Here is a 16,188-nt window from a genome sequence, read left to right as displayed (position 1 = left end):
CCTTCCTCCGGATGCACCAGCGTTTTATCTTTACCCAAGAAGAAATCTTTTCTGCGCTGTTGACAATGTTTGGTAAGAAATAATAGCAGTGGGGATTTTTCTGTAGGTTATCGGGGTTCAGTATCTTGCCTAAGGACACTCCAACATGCCAACTGGAGGAGTCAGGGATTGAACCACCAACCTTCCAATTAACAGCCACCCGCTCTACCGCCTGAGCCACAGCCGCCTGATTAAGACATTATCTTGAAATGCATTTGGTGTTGTATGTACAGGTACATTGGTGAGCAAAATGGGTGTCAATCAGCTGGCAACAATGTTGCCAAGAATATTCCAGCAAGCAGGGACATGGCAAAGATACACAAACCACTGTCTGCAGGTCTTGAAAGGAGAGAAATAATAGCTGTGAGTGAACACAAGTGTGAAGCCTCTCTCCAGAGCTATTGACATCCAAAACTTGGGGACCAGAGAAAGTGGAGTAATATGCAACACACACATCTCCACCTCACAAAACATGCAAGCTGAATACAAGTTACCAAAGTCAATCTACTGACGCTAAAAAATTTTTTTAGCGGCTGCACAATAAACGGCAACGTACAAGTAAATATAAATATATAGTTCTAATAATTCTAGCCCTTGATGTATGTTGCTTTGCAACCGTTGTGCACTATGTACGGGCAGGCTGAATTGAATTCACAGAGAAGGGTTTGTTGATGAAATAAATCAAGTCAAATTGTAATGTTTCTGTTACTTTCTTTTTGCCATACTTGGTAATTGTTTTATAAAAGCAATAGCTCACTTCAGGCTGTGGTGTACGCTTATTATATCACAGTTAAGGAACAAACTGCGCCCCTTTACTGTGATATAATCGTTTACCACAGCCTGTCGTGAGCTATTGCTTAAATAAACTACCATTTACCTTGAAATATAACAGTGTCACAATTCTAGAACTCATAATATCATAATGTGTTGACATCACTTTGCAATCCTGTGTTAGGTGTTCATTCTGTCAGTCTGATACTGTTCCTGTAGAGGTGTGATCAGTACAGAAAACTCTCTGAAAAGAATATCTTAAATTTCTGAGATTTTTTATCACAAAACGGGAGCTACCGGGCCAGTGTTTATACAAAGGACAACAAGGTAAGCTAGCTTTTGCTGGGAAATACTTTTATTTGATAGTTTCTTTGGATTCCGTACAAATTCTGCCATTCTTTTCCTGGGGATATGTTCTGAACACATGTTCCTACAGAAATCAGACCCTATCTAAACCAAAGAACAAGATAGTATTCCCACACCATACACCCTGTCCACACTTTATTATGATGGCCTGTTCTACAAATTTTTCAGATTAAAGTGGTGGAATTATGCTCATTTTCACGTTCAAAATCCTGTTTAGGGGTTGTAACAACTTTAGGTCCATTGACTGCCTGAAGGGTAGCTAGCTAGTTTTCCCACTGGTGTTTTTGAGGGCGTGTCGGACTAGCAACTTGGCGAACATTATATAAGGCGCATTTAGCTTTCATCCCTGTGTCGTCACAGGGGTGAAAGGGAAGTGGCTGGACTACAAACGAGCTGTTTTCAGGCAGTTCAGAGCAGAGTTTTCTGTGGGAGACCCTTTGGGGTGGACTTTGGGCTTTTTCACTTTGCAAACCTTTTACATGCACAAAAAAGTTGTATAACTCAATAAAGGAGAGGGGAAAAGCCAAAAAGCAGGATATGACCTCTTTAAGACATCTTTTTGAAAGTGTAAATGTTTGCTGGTGTTGGTATTTTATGTCATAGAAGATGAATTACTTAAAGACCCTACACCTTGGTATCCAGTGTTTTAGGATATCTGCGAAGATGAAAATATTAAAGGTTTGGTTTCATTTGCTTCTTTTGGATTTTATTGACTACTGAAGAACATCACCATGACAGAACAACTAGCCCTAGACCAACCAGAGTGTTCTACAGAATTGGTGCAGACACCTGATACTCTGCATATTGACTTGCCATGTGTTGATCCAGAGGATGTCTGTTTTACCGTCAATAAATGTTTGGTCCAGATAACAACACAGTAAGTGCTACAGCTTGAAATTTACAAGTATTCTTATGACATATCAAGTCATGGCCATGTTGTTAGGTAACAGTGTGGCAGACATCTGTGACTCCACTGTGTTCTCTATTTAAATGGGAATCAACTTCAGTTTATGCCACAACACTAACCGTCTTCTCTTACAGGCATTGGGAGTTAATGACAAAAGGCTTTGTGAACGGTGCGATGACGACTGTGTTGGCCAATTCTTGCATGGATATTATTCAGAATATTGCAGAAGCCATCCTGGATGTTGTGATGCCGCAGGTCTACAGATACATGAGAATCTACGGCTCCTTTTCTCCAACCGTCCTCGGTTTAACTGAGGACCGAATCCACGCCTGCCTTAGGGATTCTATTGAACAGGCACTGGCTAACTGCCTGAGGATCAAAGTGGAGAATTTTCTGGCCACCAAGGTGTTCTCCCAGTTGCTTTTGAGACACATTTCAAAGACGATCAACTCAGTCTTGGCTTTGTCCACTCAGACTCCCATTCTGGAGTCCAGACTCCCAGTGTTTTTTGTCAGCGGCTGTGTAACTTCCATTACTGACCTTAAAGATATGGTTTATGAGATTGTCACCATACTGACGGGAGCCCTCGAAGGTCGAGGTCAGTCAAGTCAGATTGCATTGTGTGAACCCAGTGGAAAAGTGGAGTTCCCCATATTCTGTTTAACTCCCAGAGGTGACTTGAAAAAAATTGTGAAGACTTACATAATCCGCATGGTGAAAGTCCTAAAAAATGGAGCCCAAATGCCACACTGTGAAATTAGCTCTTCCAACCATAGAGATATTTGTATTAGAGTTGGCACAAACATACACATTTTGCCTGTGGAACACAGTGAATCACATGGACAGCAGTCTGCTATATCTTCCTCTCCCTCTGGTGGGGTGGATGCCATACCAGGTGCAGTACCTGACAATGACACCACCGATTCGCATTCTGAGAGCTGTCCCAGTTCAGTTACAATAATTGGTGCAGCGGAGGACCATTCTTTCAGTCATTTAGGCCCCAATGAGATTGATTCTATTAAAAACATAGCTGACGAAATAGTCCATGCATTTTTGGGAGAAGATTTGCAGGGGGCTGCACAGGCATGCAAGTGTCAAAAAGCTGTCCACAGTGAGCAGGAGGTTGTTGACATTGATAAAATAAGAAAACTCACGGACAGAATCTTTAATGTTGTGATGAGTGGACGTGACTACCAGATTCCATCAATGCCAGCTGGAACACGCATATGCGAAACTGTGACCTGTAGAAAGCTGAGGAGAGGGAACTTCCCCAACCCAAGCATCATTGCTCGTGCCCTTTACATGAGGACAGAGGAGGTTGTTACTCGTTGTGCTGTGCAGGTTCACCTCTGGTCAGAACTACGCCAAGAAGGGTCTGATTGTCCATCTCCACTCACTTTTGACGAATTGTCTGATGATCCTGACTTTGTGCTTGTACCAAGTCATGCAGCAGGAGACCATAAAGAAGTAGTGTTTTTAAATCCTCCTTCTCATTGCAATTCTTCAATGTCGAGTCAAGATTCTAATGCCACATATGATGCAATCCCAAAGCCACCGGAGCCAACGCAGTCACAGTTGCAGGGAGACATTGTGCACATATCCCTGTTGAGTCTGCTGGTTGGGGAGATGCTCACTGTCATTGGTATTAAAAACAGTGAAATTATTTTTGAGGTTATAAAGAAACTGATTAAACAGCTTCAAGATGTAGACCCTAAGGTGTACAACCATTTCCACGCCTCCCTGATGGGTCGGAGTTATAAAGACATTTACCAGAATGCCCTCACCGACCTCCTGCTGGAATTTGGTTCTATACAAGTGATGCAGGAGGCAGTGAGATCAGGGGATCCAAATTTTGAGGAGGCTATTTTGAGAGAACTGAGGAAACAGCTGAGAATTCCTACATCTCCAGTGTCTCGTGGAAAGGCAGCCGAGAAAATGTTTGGTTTCTTCAAAACACTTAAAAGACTGTGCTGCAGAAAAACTTCAAAGAAGTCTGGCAAGACCACCACTGTTCTCTCCCTAACCAGTGACCAGGACGATAGCAAGTTACTGGGTAAATAACTTATCAAGGGGTTAGCTATAAAGTATTTGTATTTGTTTTTTACAAATCTGATTTACTAGCAAAACAACAAAGCCTGTATTTCAGTTGATATTTCTGTTGCTGGGTCCAGAAGAGACATCAGCCTTAAACACTCGTTTTAAATCTGATTCTGATTCATTGCTACATTTTGCAATCCTGCATGGAAGTAGTAGTTTATTGCAGTGTTGTGCAACATGTATTTTATGGAAATAACATCCAATCTTTTCCACATATGTATTGTCAGTCTAAAAGCCCACCTATGCAAATATAAGCTTTTCATTTACAAGTTAATTGTCGCAATCATAATGATGTAAGCCTAGTGAGTCAGTATTCGAAGTGAAAATTTAATGGACACAAGAAGCAATTCGTATTAATTATGTATTTTTGTTTTTACCACAGACCATCTGAGTACAGAAGAACCTCTGAAAGAACAAACCGTGCAAAGTGAGTCCATTTCCATTGCTAGAACACTGTGCAGACTATTCATCACTTGCTTCAGCCCAAAGAGCCAGTAATGCTTCTGGGATTTTGGGCTTCAGAGTGGCTATAGAGATGTGAAGTTTCACCCAACCTCTTGTTGACTGGAGCCACTACAGGTAAATTGTCAAGAATCCTCAAATTTATAATAAAAAAACATTCCTTCACATATTGCTTGATGCCACGCTAATTACAACCTACTACATCACAATTCATAAAGTCAGTTTTAACATCTGAGCGTGTGGTCAGTTATAGTTGACTGTATGTAAACTGGCCACCGTAGTAACAGGGTTTACATAACCTTCAAAACAAGGCACTATAGGTGTGCTCCGGGTACTTAAAGAAATAGCACTACATTTCTGGATAGACTGTTTTTATAATCTTGTACTGTTGAGTTTATGGTGCTATGGATCTCTCTCTGGAATGCTGGCCAGCTGAATCGCTGTGAAGCTGACCAAGTGTATGTTAGCAGTCCAGACTGCAGGTAGGTTGTTAGCAGGCTGGGATAAAGGTCGTGACAAGCAGGCTGATTGCTAGCAACCTGGAAACTAGCTGGCTGGTTTGTAGGGTGTATCCAGTCCCTCTTTTTTTTGCCAGGAGAGAAAAAGTCCAGGCCTTGCCAAAATAGGTCTCTCCATCAGGGAATACACAAACAGTATGCATTCATTATTATTACTACAATTAATTTAAATTGATATTTGTATTTCTATTATTATCATTAATATTATTTTTACATCTCTGTGTAGGGCTACTTTTTGTTGCTGTGCTCTCTTTATGAAAAGTGCAATTAGATGAACTTACGTTATGAATTGGTTCTATCTAAATAAAACTGAATTAATGCAATTGGCCTGGGTTTAGACAGATCCTTCCTTATTTGCTTATTGGAATCACTACTTTTTCCTTCCATCTACATGGAAATATTCCCTTGTTCCACACTTTGTTATAAAGCTGTAGCAACTCCAAGAGCGCTCCTTCCCATAGATGCTTTGGCATAACATAGCATATTTTGAGAAGTCTATTTATTGCTCCCATCTCTGCCAAAGAAAATCGTTCATCAATTATTTATAATCTGTTTCTTCTCTCCTGTCTAACACCTGGATGCTGACTCATTGTTCTTCCCCATTTACCTTTTTATGACACAATTTGAATGACTTGGCCATGATCTCAGCCTTATTTCTTTTGAAGATTTCCTTTCCTACTCAGATGTCTTAACTGCATATTCCAAATTCCCTTCTGTCTCCTCCCATCTTTTTCTCATTCCCCATCCCTCTCCCACAGGTGTTGTTCTTCCAACTTTCCCTCTTAGCATGGTGTACTGTTTTTTTCTCCACTGTCTGTGCCTTTTTATACTGAATCAGATGTTGCATGTTATGGGGTCTTTTAACTTGTCTGAATGCTCTGTTCCAGTTTCTTACATCCTGATGACACTCCTCTGTCCACCATGGTACCAGTTTTCTATCCATCCTATTTTTACTCCTGGATATATGTTTTTTATTTTTTTATATAGGGAAAACACTCTGAGACCGAGGTCTCATTTATGGAGGTGCAGAAACAAAGTACAATTAAAACTACACGAATCATCTATTTAATATAAAATAAAGCAAATTCAAAATTCAGTTCAACCAGACACTTCTTAAAATGTGCTATGGACTCAGTATCTTTCAATCTAAGGTCATTCTGTAGAGTATTCCATCTTTGAGTGGCAAAGATGGAAAATTATGTTGTACTTATCTTAGAATGTGTCCAGGGAACCGCATTAACTAACCAGTCCTGTGATCATGTATGAGATGAGCTGTTTTTCAATTTAATTTTAGAGGTGAGATAATCTGGAAGTTTGTGTAGGATGGCTTGATAAATAAACCATAAAAAGTGTCTGGCCCTTCCCGAGCACAAGGAATCCCAACCAACAGCAGTATATAAAAGACAGTGGTGTGTATAAAAGCTTTTCCCAGCAATAATATGAGTGTCACCAAAATCTAACTTCGAAATGAAAGTGGCCTGAACAATGTCACGTCTACGTCGTGATGTACCAATTCAGTGATATGGGTCTTAAAAGGGAGTTTACTGTCTAACCAAATGCCAAGATATTTGTATAAAGAAACAGATTCTAAAACCAAATTTTCCAAAGTGGTAAGTTTAAAGAATCCACACTTATGTTTCCAGATCTTGAAAACACCAAATACTCGGTTTTATTTTAATTTAAAACCAAGCAAAGATCTAAGAGGCAATTCTGCAAAACGTGAAAATCTGACTGCATGTTCAAAAATGCTTGTGCTAGAGAATGAGCTGCCGTGAACAACACTGAGTCATCAGCACAAAAGTGAAAATTACATTTACTCACAAGCTTACTAATATCATTTATATATATAGTGAATATAGGTATAGATCCATCTGCTGCCATAATAATTCCCAAGGTTTATCTGATTTTACATTCCTTCCATATCTCCAGAATTGATCCACTTTTGGATTCCACTTTTTCCCACCATACACAAGACTGGGTAGCAATGGCTGAATACTGTTGTTGCTGTCCAAACTTCCCAGTTACTAACTCCAGCCACAGGAGCATTTCAATTCAATTCAATTTTATTTATATAGGTGACTTCTACCGATAGTAGTACACTCTTCAGACATTCCTCTTTGCCTCTGTTTCTCTCCCAGTCAGAGTGATGGCAGCTGGGCTTATAGGGATGTACTCTTGTTCAGGTTCAAGGCTAGCAGATTCTTGAGTCACATACGCAAGGGCGTCGAAGTGGGAGGGAAAGTGGGACTAATTAAGCCAGGGCCCCAATGGTGGGAGGGCCACTGAAAAGCCTGAAAAGCAAGTAGTTTCATAACCAAGTTAAAATTGGCTGAAAAAATCGGTTAAGAGACTGAACTTTGTGCCTTACCAGTGTTATGGTGTGACTGAGGATGGCAAATAATGTGAGTGGGTTGACCTACACTGAACAAAATTATAAACAAAACACTTGTTATGTTTTTTCCCCCATTCATCATGAGCTAACCTCAAAGATGTAAGACTTTCTCTATGTACACAAAAGGCCTATTTCTTTCAAATATTGCTTACAAATCTGTCAAAAGCTGTGGCAGTGAGCACTTCTCCTTTGCCGAGATAATCCATCCACCTCACAGTTGTGGCATATCAAGATGCTGATCAGACAGTATGGGTATTACACTGGTATGCCTCAGGCTGGCCATAATAAAATGCCACTCTTAGATCTTTGAGTTCAGCTCATGATGAATGGGGACCAAAAGTGTTGCATTTATAATTTTGTTCAGTGTAGAACAGAGCGTTAAATATGTTGGTGCATAGCATATGCCCATGTTGGAGGCATAAACAAACAGCTGATTTTAGTATTGTCACTGCATATTTCTAAGACCCAAAAGAATCTATAACAGAGTTTCTCAAATGTTTTTAGAAGTTATGGAAATCAAATGCTGGCATAAAACTGAGCTATGTGAACCACTACCAGTACAAATTCAAGTTAACTGACTGCTGTCCAATATAGCAACAATAGTTTAAATAAATAATTAAAAAATGCGAATAGAGACAAACATAGACTTGAAGTCTTAGAGAAAAGCGGAGGGTTTCATGATGAGAGGAAGAAATCTCTCCTCTCCTCATAATGGCTCATAGGACAGCAGAGCGAGGTGCTCTGCAAAAAACACACGCTATACATACACACACACACAGAAACAAAAAAAAAGGCAAGTGTCATAGATGAAACAAAAAATAAACTGGACACTGAGCTGACTGTAGGGTCAGAAATGATTTTTACACTTAGTAGTATATGTCACCCGGCCAGTCTAATATGTTGCATCAGGCTCAGGCTACTGAATCAGATAAACCAGCCAAACAACCCAGTTTTTTTCACTCCCCTACAAATACATAGTTATGTCAATCAGTATTGCTTCTGTGTGCAAGCCAAAATTAAATGCATAAATTAAATTGTCTAATTCAGTTGCAATGTGTGTTGACAATATACTTTTACTATATTCATTCTATAGTTCTATAAATGGGTACAATTTGTGTAGCTGTTGCTGGAATTCCATTGAGCTTGTATCAAAGGTTGTGTCAGGCAAATCGTGCCATCGTGAGCCATAATTTTTGTGTGTATTTTTTGTAGAGAGGTTTGGTAGTATTCTACTAATCTATTTCTGATGGCTTATTTAGAGCTTCTGGATTAAATATTGATTCAAACTACTTTATTGTTGCAATTTAAAGCATACTTGTGAAAAGTTGATTTAATCTATAGCCGTTTTGTTCAGAATTGGGAGAGGCAAATGTGGGCTTGGGGATTTTTTCTAATCATTCTCACCCACTTTAACCTTGAGGTCACAGTACAGCATGTCTGATAACAACACACACACACACACACACACACACAGGGGAACACACAGCCCTTAGTGCTCCTTTGGGTTGTTTACATTCCATTTCCAACACTGAGTGACTTTATTTGAAGGCATCAGAGCAAACTCACATTTTGCACATTTCCTAAATTGTAATTGCTTTTTCCCTTGGAGTTTATTAAGATCTTTATGTACAGCACTGTTTACTTTGAACCACATTATGGAAGTTTTGCCACAATTTAGGCAATATTATATACCTCAAAGAAACAGTTAAAACCATAAACTGTTATTGATTATTTTCTGTAACACCTCCCCTAGCCAGTGATACATCTATATACTATATTTAGCTAATAAACCTGGGGAATTCTAATCTGGCCTCTTTACCTCATTATTCCAAATGTTATAAATAGTGGTGCATTTGTGTTCAGCATTATCTATCTGATAGTCAGTATTATTTCTACAAAACAGGCCCAGAGGTAGGGAGAGCCCTTTGACTTTGATGACCTGAGGGAGGCATGAACAGACTCTATTCTCCTGCTAAAACATTTGAAAGAGGTCACAGAGCATTGCTTCCCAAGCTATCAGCCTTGGCATCTGCAAGGCTGCTCTCACATCAGCACCAGACAATGATCTGCTTTTTGTAGATAAACTGCTTAATCATGGGAACATTAGTTCAAACACATGACTCTAATTACCACCTGCCTGCTGTAATGCTAACACATTCTCACTCCCGACTCGTCACATATTGACGCTTGGTCAATATGGCACCTTTGGCATCACTCTTGAACGCCCTGTGTACCCCCCTTTAGCATCATTTTTAGAAGTTTAAGGCTCCGCGGTCAAGTTAGCAGCGCTTAGCAACAACAAATATGCAACATCCAGTAAAGTTATAATAGAAGTTATTAATAAATATGCAACTTCCGGTTAGACTTTCAAAATAAGACGCTAGCATTACGGAACATCGCCATTTTGAAACGGTACGTCATTAAAGTTGTGAAATGTTGCAATTTGGTTAGGTTTAGGCAACAAAACCACTTGGTTAAGGTTAGAAAAAGATCATAGTTTGGGTTAAAATAACTAAGTATGTCAGTTAACACATAAGTTAACTAACGTCACTAGCATAACTTACACAATTTAAGTAACTCACGTAACTTCAATAAAAATATTTAATATTGACTTTTTGTTTCACAAGTGTCTGAACGTCTCGGGTTACGTATGTAACCCTTGTTCCCCGAGAAGGGGAACGAGACACTGCGTCGGTGACGACACTATGGGAACGCCTCTGGGCGTGGAAGGGCTGAATCATGAATGAAACTACTCCAATCCTATTGGCGTTGCAAGAACGGTAGCGTGTGACGGCGTAACTGGAGGCGTATATAAGCACGCCGGCACACAGGACACATCAGCTTTTTTCTATTCAGCAGGCACTCTGAGTATGTTTGAAAGCTCCACTACTAAGAAAATTGTAGTGTCCTACCTGGAAGTCCTTATGAAGCAGAAGAGACCATGTCTGGTGATCAGTTCCGACAATGTGTTTTTCCATGCCCACGCTACATCACGGCTGGGGACACTCATCAACTGTGTGTGTCTTGTCTGGGGATGCCGCATGCCCAGGCAGCTCTCGAGGGAGATGCTTGCGGCCATTGCGAGGCCCTACCCCTGAGGGTGCTGAGGTCTCGTGCGGCTCTCTTTTCGGAAGACGGTCGGATGCGCTCTCCCTGTGGAACCCGGACTCCTGGTTCAAAGTCTGGGTTCTGGCCCTCCATCCTTTTTACTCAGTCTTTTCTGTTAAATATCAATACCAAACACAGCGCAGAATAGGACTCGCTCTAACTGAGGTCGGACACTTTGATGGCTACGCTCCATTGACTCTAATGCAAAAAGAGTCTGTTCTGCTTTTTAATGATTGTAACAATGAATAGAGGCCTACCCAGCTTTACAGGAACAGTGTTCATCCCTAACATCGTTGTCTTTTGTCTCAATCGTCGGGGGATGAGGCGATGTACTGTGTGATCGGTTCAGTTTGACATCCTGAATACAACCTTCAAATGTATAATGCAACTGCAAAACTGTCTGCTTCTTTCTGAGATCGCTTTTTTCAACAAATTTGACAAAATTTATCTGGGGACTGCAGTAATAGACAGTGGCAGCGCCGACAGTTTGTCGGACTTAGCAACAGTAACTAAGGGGGGCGGGACTTAGCGTAGGGTCAGTTGGAACCACAAGTAACCCTGCATTCTGGGAGCACATGTTATAGTGGAGTAATAAGGTGCTATGAGCTCTTGTCAGTACACATGCTGCATCATTCTGGATAAACTGGAGACTGTCTTAAAAGACTTATGCGGGTAGCCCAATATAAGGAATTGCCTGGTTTTCGCGTATCATTTTAAGACATGATGTGCCTGATTTTTGCAAAATTACGTAGTTGAAAAAAACGGTCCTTGAAGTTTGTTTTGTGTGGGAGTTAAAGGACATATCCTGATTACAGATGCTGGAGGCTAGGGCAACCCCTTCTAGAGCAAAAATTGCATGTTATCCAGGTTCCTGCATGCAGTTACTTTAATGCCAATTAAATGTTCAAGTCTGTAATACGATGTGATAGTCAATGGTGTCGATTGCAGCACTAAGATCTAACAAAACAATTACAGAGATAAGTCCCATGTCTGATGCAATTAGAAGATCATGTGTCATTTTTCACCAGTACTGCTTCTGTGCTATGATGCACTTTCAACCAAGTGAAAATCCTCAAATAAACTAGCTTGCTGTGTAGAAAGTCACTGTTTGGTGACTGCTTTTTAAAGGATACATAAATGGACTGTGGCACAGTCTAGACAAATTGATTATATCTAAAGTAGGGGTCGACCAATGCCGATATTCATTTTAAAACAGATAATTAATGAAAAAATGCTACCCTTTGGCTCTGATGCAGCCGCCTCTCTGATTGGTTACAAGTCACGAGTAATAGCCTACCAACACTGACTATTGTGTGGAAATAGCCAATAGAACGAGCGAGCCACCACGCTGCAGCCCCTCCCCTCCTCTCTCTGCAGAGCTCTGCAAATACACACACACGTGGAGCGAAGTGAGCGGAGATCAGTGTACATATCGCCAGTTAACCATAACTATGCCCATTACTGTAAGTAAGTGCAGCAAAACCAGCAGTACTATTGTACTATGTAGTACCAACTCCTCTGTACAGCAGCAGCAGAGGGAGGAGGAGGACAGGACTGCTCACTCAGTATTTTGATGTCAGGAATATAGTTTATTTTACATTTTACATTTGTTTCCAGTGAGATATTGATTTTTATAAAGTGAATTTGCTGCTGCAAACTTTACTTTTGTTACTGCTCTGAAAACAGAAATTATTAAATTTGATTACTGTTCTGAATTTATTCTTTTTTAAATAACATGTTTTAAAAGGCAATTATTTAGTAATGAAAAACAATAAGAACATAACACATAAATACTATCAATAAATGTATCAATAAAATCAAACAATATAAAATAAATACAATATAAATGGCAGCAGGTAAAGACAAAGTTCATGATGATTTATCACTCATAGTTAACAAGTCCATCTCTGAGCTAGATCTCTAATTGATTAAATTTACTATAAAGATTACTTATAAAGAATTACTTATTACTTACTTATAATAATTGCTGATAAAGATTAAACACAACAATTAACTGTAATCTTGTTATTTTTAACAAAGTTTTGTGTTGGAGTTTATGTTATTCTAAATGTTGACACCAAGATTAAAAATTTTAAAGCAAATGTATATCTGTACCAAATATCGGTCATCGGTCTAATTGGTTACTAATAATTTGGACAGCCTTGGAAAAATACATGTCAGTCGACCCCTAAGTGCTAACTCTGAGTAAACCCTATTTAAGCAGCATAGTAGGGATCTGGTCTAAGGGGCAAGTTGATGGATGGATGATGATTTAGATGAAAAAATGATTGAAGTTAGTTGGTGAAGGTCCATGGAAGAAAAGCAGTCATTTCAGCCAACATTTCTAATCCTCGCAACAAATTCCTCGTGGGGGTTTTATCACTGGACAACTGCCAAGTGTTCACACATAACACGATAACGTGAATAAACACAACTCGTGATTACTACAGCTGTATGAACCCGAAGTAAACATTTTGCTGTAAACGGATCAAACTGATGTCGAAATAACTACAATGTGATGCAGATTTGTTAACCTGTTGAAAACAGGCACCCTTTTCCAGGAAAAACACCTAAAATAACATACCCAAAATAAATCAGAAATAACTCCACTTGGCCTAGATGCATAATTCTGGTTTCTCCTTTGAAAGGTCAGAAGCTAAGGAATTTAAATCCATTCAAATTAACATATTTATTTTACCATTACAGAGTAAATGTAGATGCAATGAAAAAATAGGATATTTTCATCCTCACCTGGTAAACAAAAGCTATATTTTAATGCAATAAACCATCAAAACCATCATAAGATAGATTATAATGCAACTGAATATATTTTTATACACCTGGATGTAAAACGCACAGCCCCCAACGCTCGCTTTGCTTTTGGTCTGAAAGCATCATTAGACTGCTCAACAGAAAGGGTACCTGTATGTCTGACTGAAAAGCTATTTACTATAATCTTAATAGTAATCAGTTACACTAACAACACTAGTTTCAATCTCATTAGCTAACTACTACCAACGTTGCTGTTTTAACTTATCTGGTCCGGGGACCCCAGGGGTCCTTGAGAGGGTTCCAGGGGGTCCCCAGCAAAAAGGGGAATCATATATTTTTACTATAATTCCATCCATGAGTAACACAGTGACAGAATATGTGACTATTTTGGTTTCATACATGTAATAAAACATCTAAAACCCCAAATCCTATCAGATGGTTGATCCTGGGACAAAATCTTATAAAATGGGGGTCAGTGGTCTAATTTGTGTGTTTACATGAAAAAGTTTGAGAACCACTGTGATACATACTGCTGTATGAACATTTATGTGTAGGGAGGTTCTCAGAATCCCTCCTGGGGATTATGTGGAAAGTTTGAGTAGGACTACTTATTGGGCGGCTGTGGCTCAGGAGGTAGAGCGGGTTGCCCGTTAATCGGAAGGTCCAATCGCCGGCTCCTCCAGGCTGCGAATGTGTGTGAGTGATAGTTTCTGTTTGAGCACTTAGGCTCAGTGTATAAATGTGAGTGAATGGTGAATGCAGATGTAGTGTAAAAGCGCTTTGAGTGGTCAAAAACACTAGAAAGGCACTATACAAATACGGGGCATTTACATATTAGAACCTCTGAGGACGATATAAGACTGATGTGCTCAGGATCAGCATAGTCCTGTTCATATAGCACCAATATGGCAGTGGCCATATTTTGAAATCTCTCTAATTTTTAAACCTCTAATAATCTGAGCTCAGATTTAGCCTGTGAATTTTTTGTTTTTTTGAGAATACTTCCCAGACAATCTCTACCTTTACCTGCCAACTACTGTTCTCTGAGAGATTCATCACATGGATGGATGGAGTTTAAATGAGAGCTTGATATGGCATTTGATCTGGGTTCCGTTGTGGGGTTCACAATCAAGCAGTGCAGTCTTACACTTCACAGAGCTGTTAAAAAAACGCAAAGGCTCTGAGCTAACCTGAGAGTGAACCTCCGAAAGGTTCCATTAAAGGTGTTAAAGCAGGCTGGAGCAACTGAAGTGTGAAAAGGGGACTATGATGGTGGATGGAGCCACATGCTTCCATGCATGATAGACCAGGTCTCCTGTGAATTCAGGAGACTTCTGTTCAACCTCTAGAAGAAACTGATGACGTGTTGTCACTGAGGTATTTATGGTATAAATGAACCTCGAGCTGTCATCAAACATAAAGCTGCTTACAAATATAACTATAATTACTGCTTCAGGTGTGTCCATATTTTAAAGAGGCCCTCATAAACACTGGTGGCAAAACACACTGAGCTGCAACACACAGTGACAAGACGTCCACCTGCTGCCTCACCTCACCTCCCTACCAAACGTTAGGCAGCCAGTGGACATAAAGTTGTTACCTTGATGTAGAGACAGTGCACAGTTAAAATGTTACGCATGAAAGATCAATTTGTTACATATTAATATGTCTCAGCACTCTGAAACTCTTGCTCCAGTCTATGTTGCGAAGCTGGTTCGGGAACATGTACAGCTGAACCAAAGCCTGTGTACTGGCAGGGCCTGCCCTTCTCTGCTTCTGATTGGCTAGTAACCCTTAACTAGCTACTGTGCATGTAAAACTCCAAACAAAGATCATATTGAACTGAGATGCCTCACTTGGTAGCTAAAAAAAGAGCGTTCAACACAGAGGGTGAAAAGAGGAGTTGCAGCAATGTGCAGTATGACAAAAATATGTGTTTTTTCACAATTAGACCCTTAGATTAGTGTAAACCTGTTCTGGTACAACCCCTAAATAAAGTTATGAACCTGAAAATGGGTATATACATCATAGGACGACCCATTTAACACTTTAAGGGCCATTCCGGCGAATGGGTGCCATTTGACTGTTGTCACCATTCCAAAATAAATTTCAATTTTGATGTTTTTTCAAGACTGAATATAATAACACACTAACTATTTAAAATATTTAATGGTCACTCTCAGGCAAATGTATTTAAACTTTTACAAGGTTTCTAAGCTTAAGATGGCTGCATTTTTCTCAGTCCTGTTACCAAAATTTATGTCATTTTGAAACCATGTTTAAAAGCAGGTCAAATAATTCCTTTGTTTTTCCCTAAAGAAAGTGTTTATTTTAAATAAGTTGTTGGTTACATGTTTTAAAGGAGACCGAAACCTCAGGTTTATCAATGTTTTTATCATGTAATTTATTAAAGAATGGGATAAATGACTGACCAATCGTAAGAGGAAAAAATAGTGGTTTATCTTTTTTTTTTTTTTATAAAAAAACTTAATAAATTTAGTAACAGGAATGAGCACAAGGTAACAGGAATGAGCACAGGGTAACAGGAATGAGCACAAGGTAACAGGAATGAGCACAGGGTAACAGGAATGAGCACAGGGTAACAGGAATGAGCACAAGGTAACAGGAATGAGCACAAGGGATCAGGAATGAGCACAAGGTAACAGGAATGAGCACAAGGTAACAGGAATGAGCACAGGGTAACAGGAATGAGCACAAGGTAACAGGAATGAGCACAGGGTAACAGGAATGAGCAC

At 39.7% G+C, this 16,188-nt stretch overlaps 1 protein-coding gene across 2 annotated transcripts; it reads left to right on the top strand.

The window, feature by feature from the left end:
* Positions 1-1,001: 1,001 nt before the first annotated feature.
* Positions 1,002-4,811, top strand: LOC123977850. 2 transcript variants are annotated; one of them, XM_046060845.1, is made up of 4 exons: positions 1,002-1,137; positions 1,899-2,053; positions 2,218-4,136; positions 4,563-4,811. In XM_046060845.1, exons 2-4 carry the CDS (start codon positions 1,908-1,910, stop codon positions 4,676-4,678), a joined length of 2,181 nt encoding a protein of 726 aa, XP_045916801.1. In that variant the 5' UTR covers positions 1,002-1,137; positions 1,899-1,907; the 3' UTR covers positions 4,679-4,811. The 2 variants fall into 2 exon arrangements, with proteins under 2 accessions (XP_045916801.1, XP_045916802.1); XM_046060846.1 differs by lacking the exon at positions 1,899-2,053.
* The last annotated feature ends 11,377 nt before the right edge of the window (positions 4,812-16,188 follow it).

The sequence above is a fragment of the Micropterus dolomieu genome, linkage group LG10 (assembly GCF_021292245.1).
Source record: "Micropterus dolomieu isolate WLL.071019.BEF.003 ecotype Adirondacks linkage group LG10, ASM2129224v1, whole genome shotgun sequence".
NCBI classification, from domain to species: domain Eukaryota; kingdom Metazoa; phylum Chordata; class Actinopteri; order Centrarchiformes; family Centrarchidae; genus Micropterus; species Micropterus dolomieu.
Note: the sequence above shows the minus strand (reverse complement) of the source record. Positions and strands in the feature narration are given on the sequence as shown.

What these genes read in the sequence shown, in the direction of transcription:
- LOC123977850 (XM_046060845.1), top strand. Translation starts at nt 1,908, where the DNA reads ATGACAGAACAACTAGCCCTAGACCAACCAGAGTGTTCTACAGAATTG. An exon ending in TTGGTCCAGATAACAACACA is followed by an intron (nt 2,054 to 2,217) that starts GTAAGTGCTACA and finishes CTTCTCTTACAG; the next exon opens with GCATTGGGAGTTAATGACAA. An exon ending in GGACGATAGCAAGTTACTGG is followed by an intron (nt 4,137 to 4,562) that starts GTAAATAACTTA and finishes TTTTTACCACAG; the next exon opens with ACCATCTGAGTACAGAAGAA.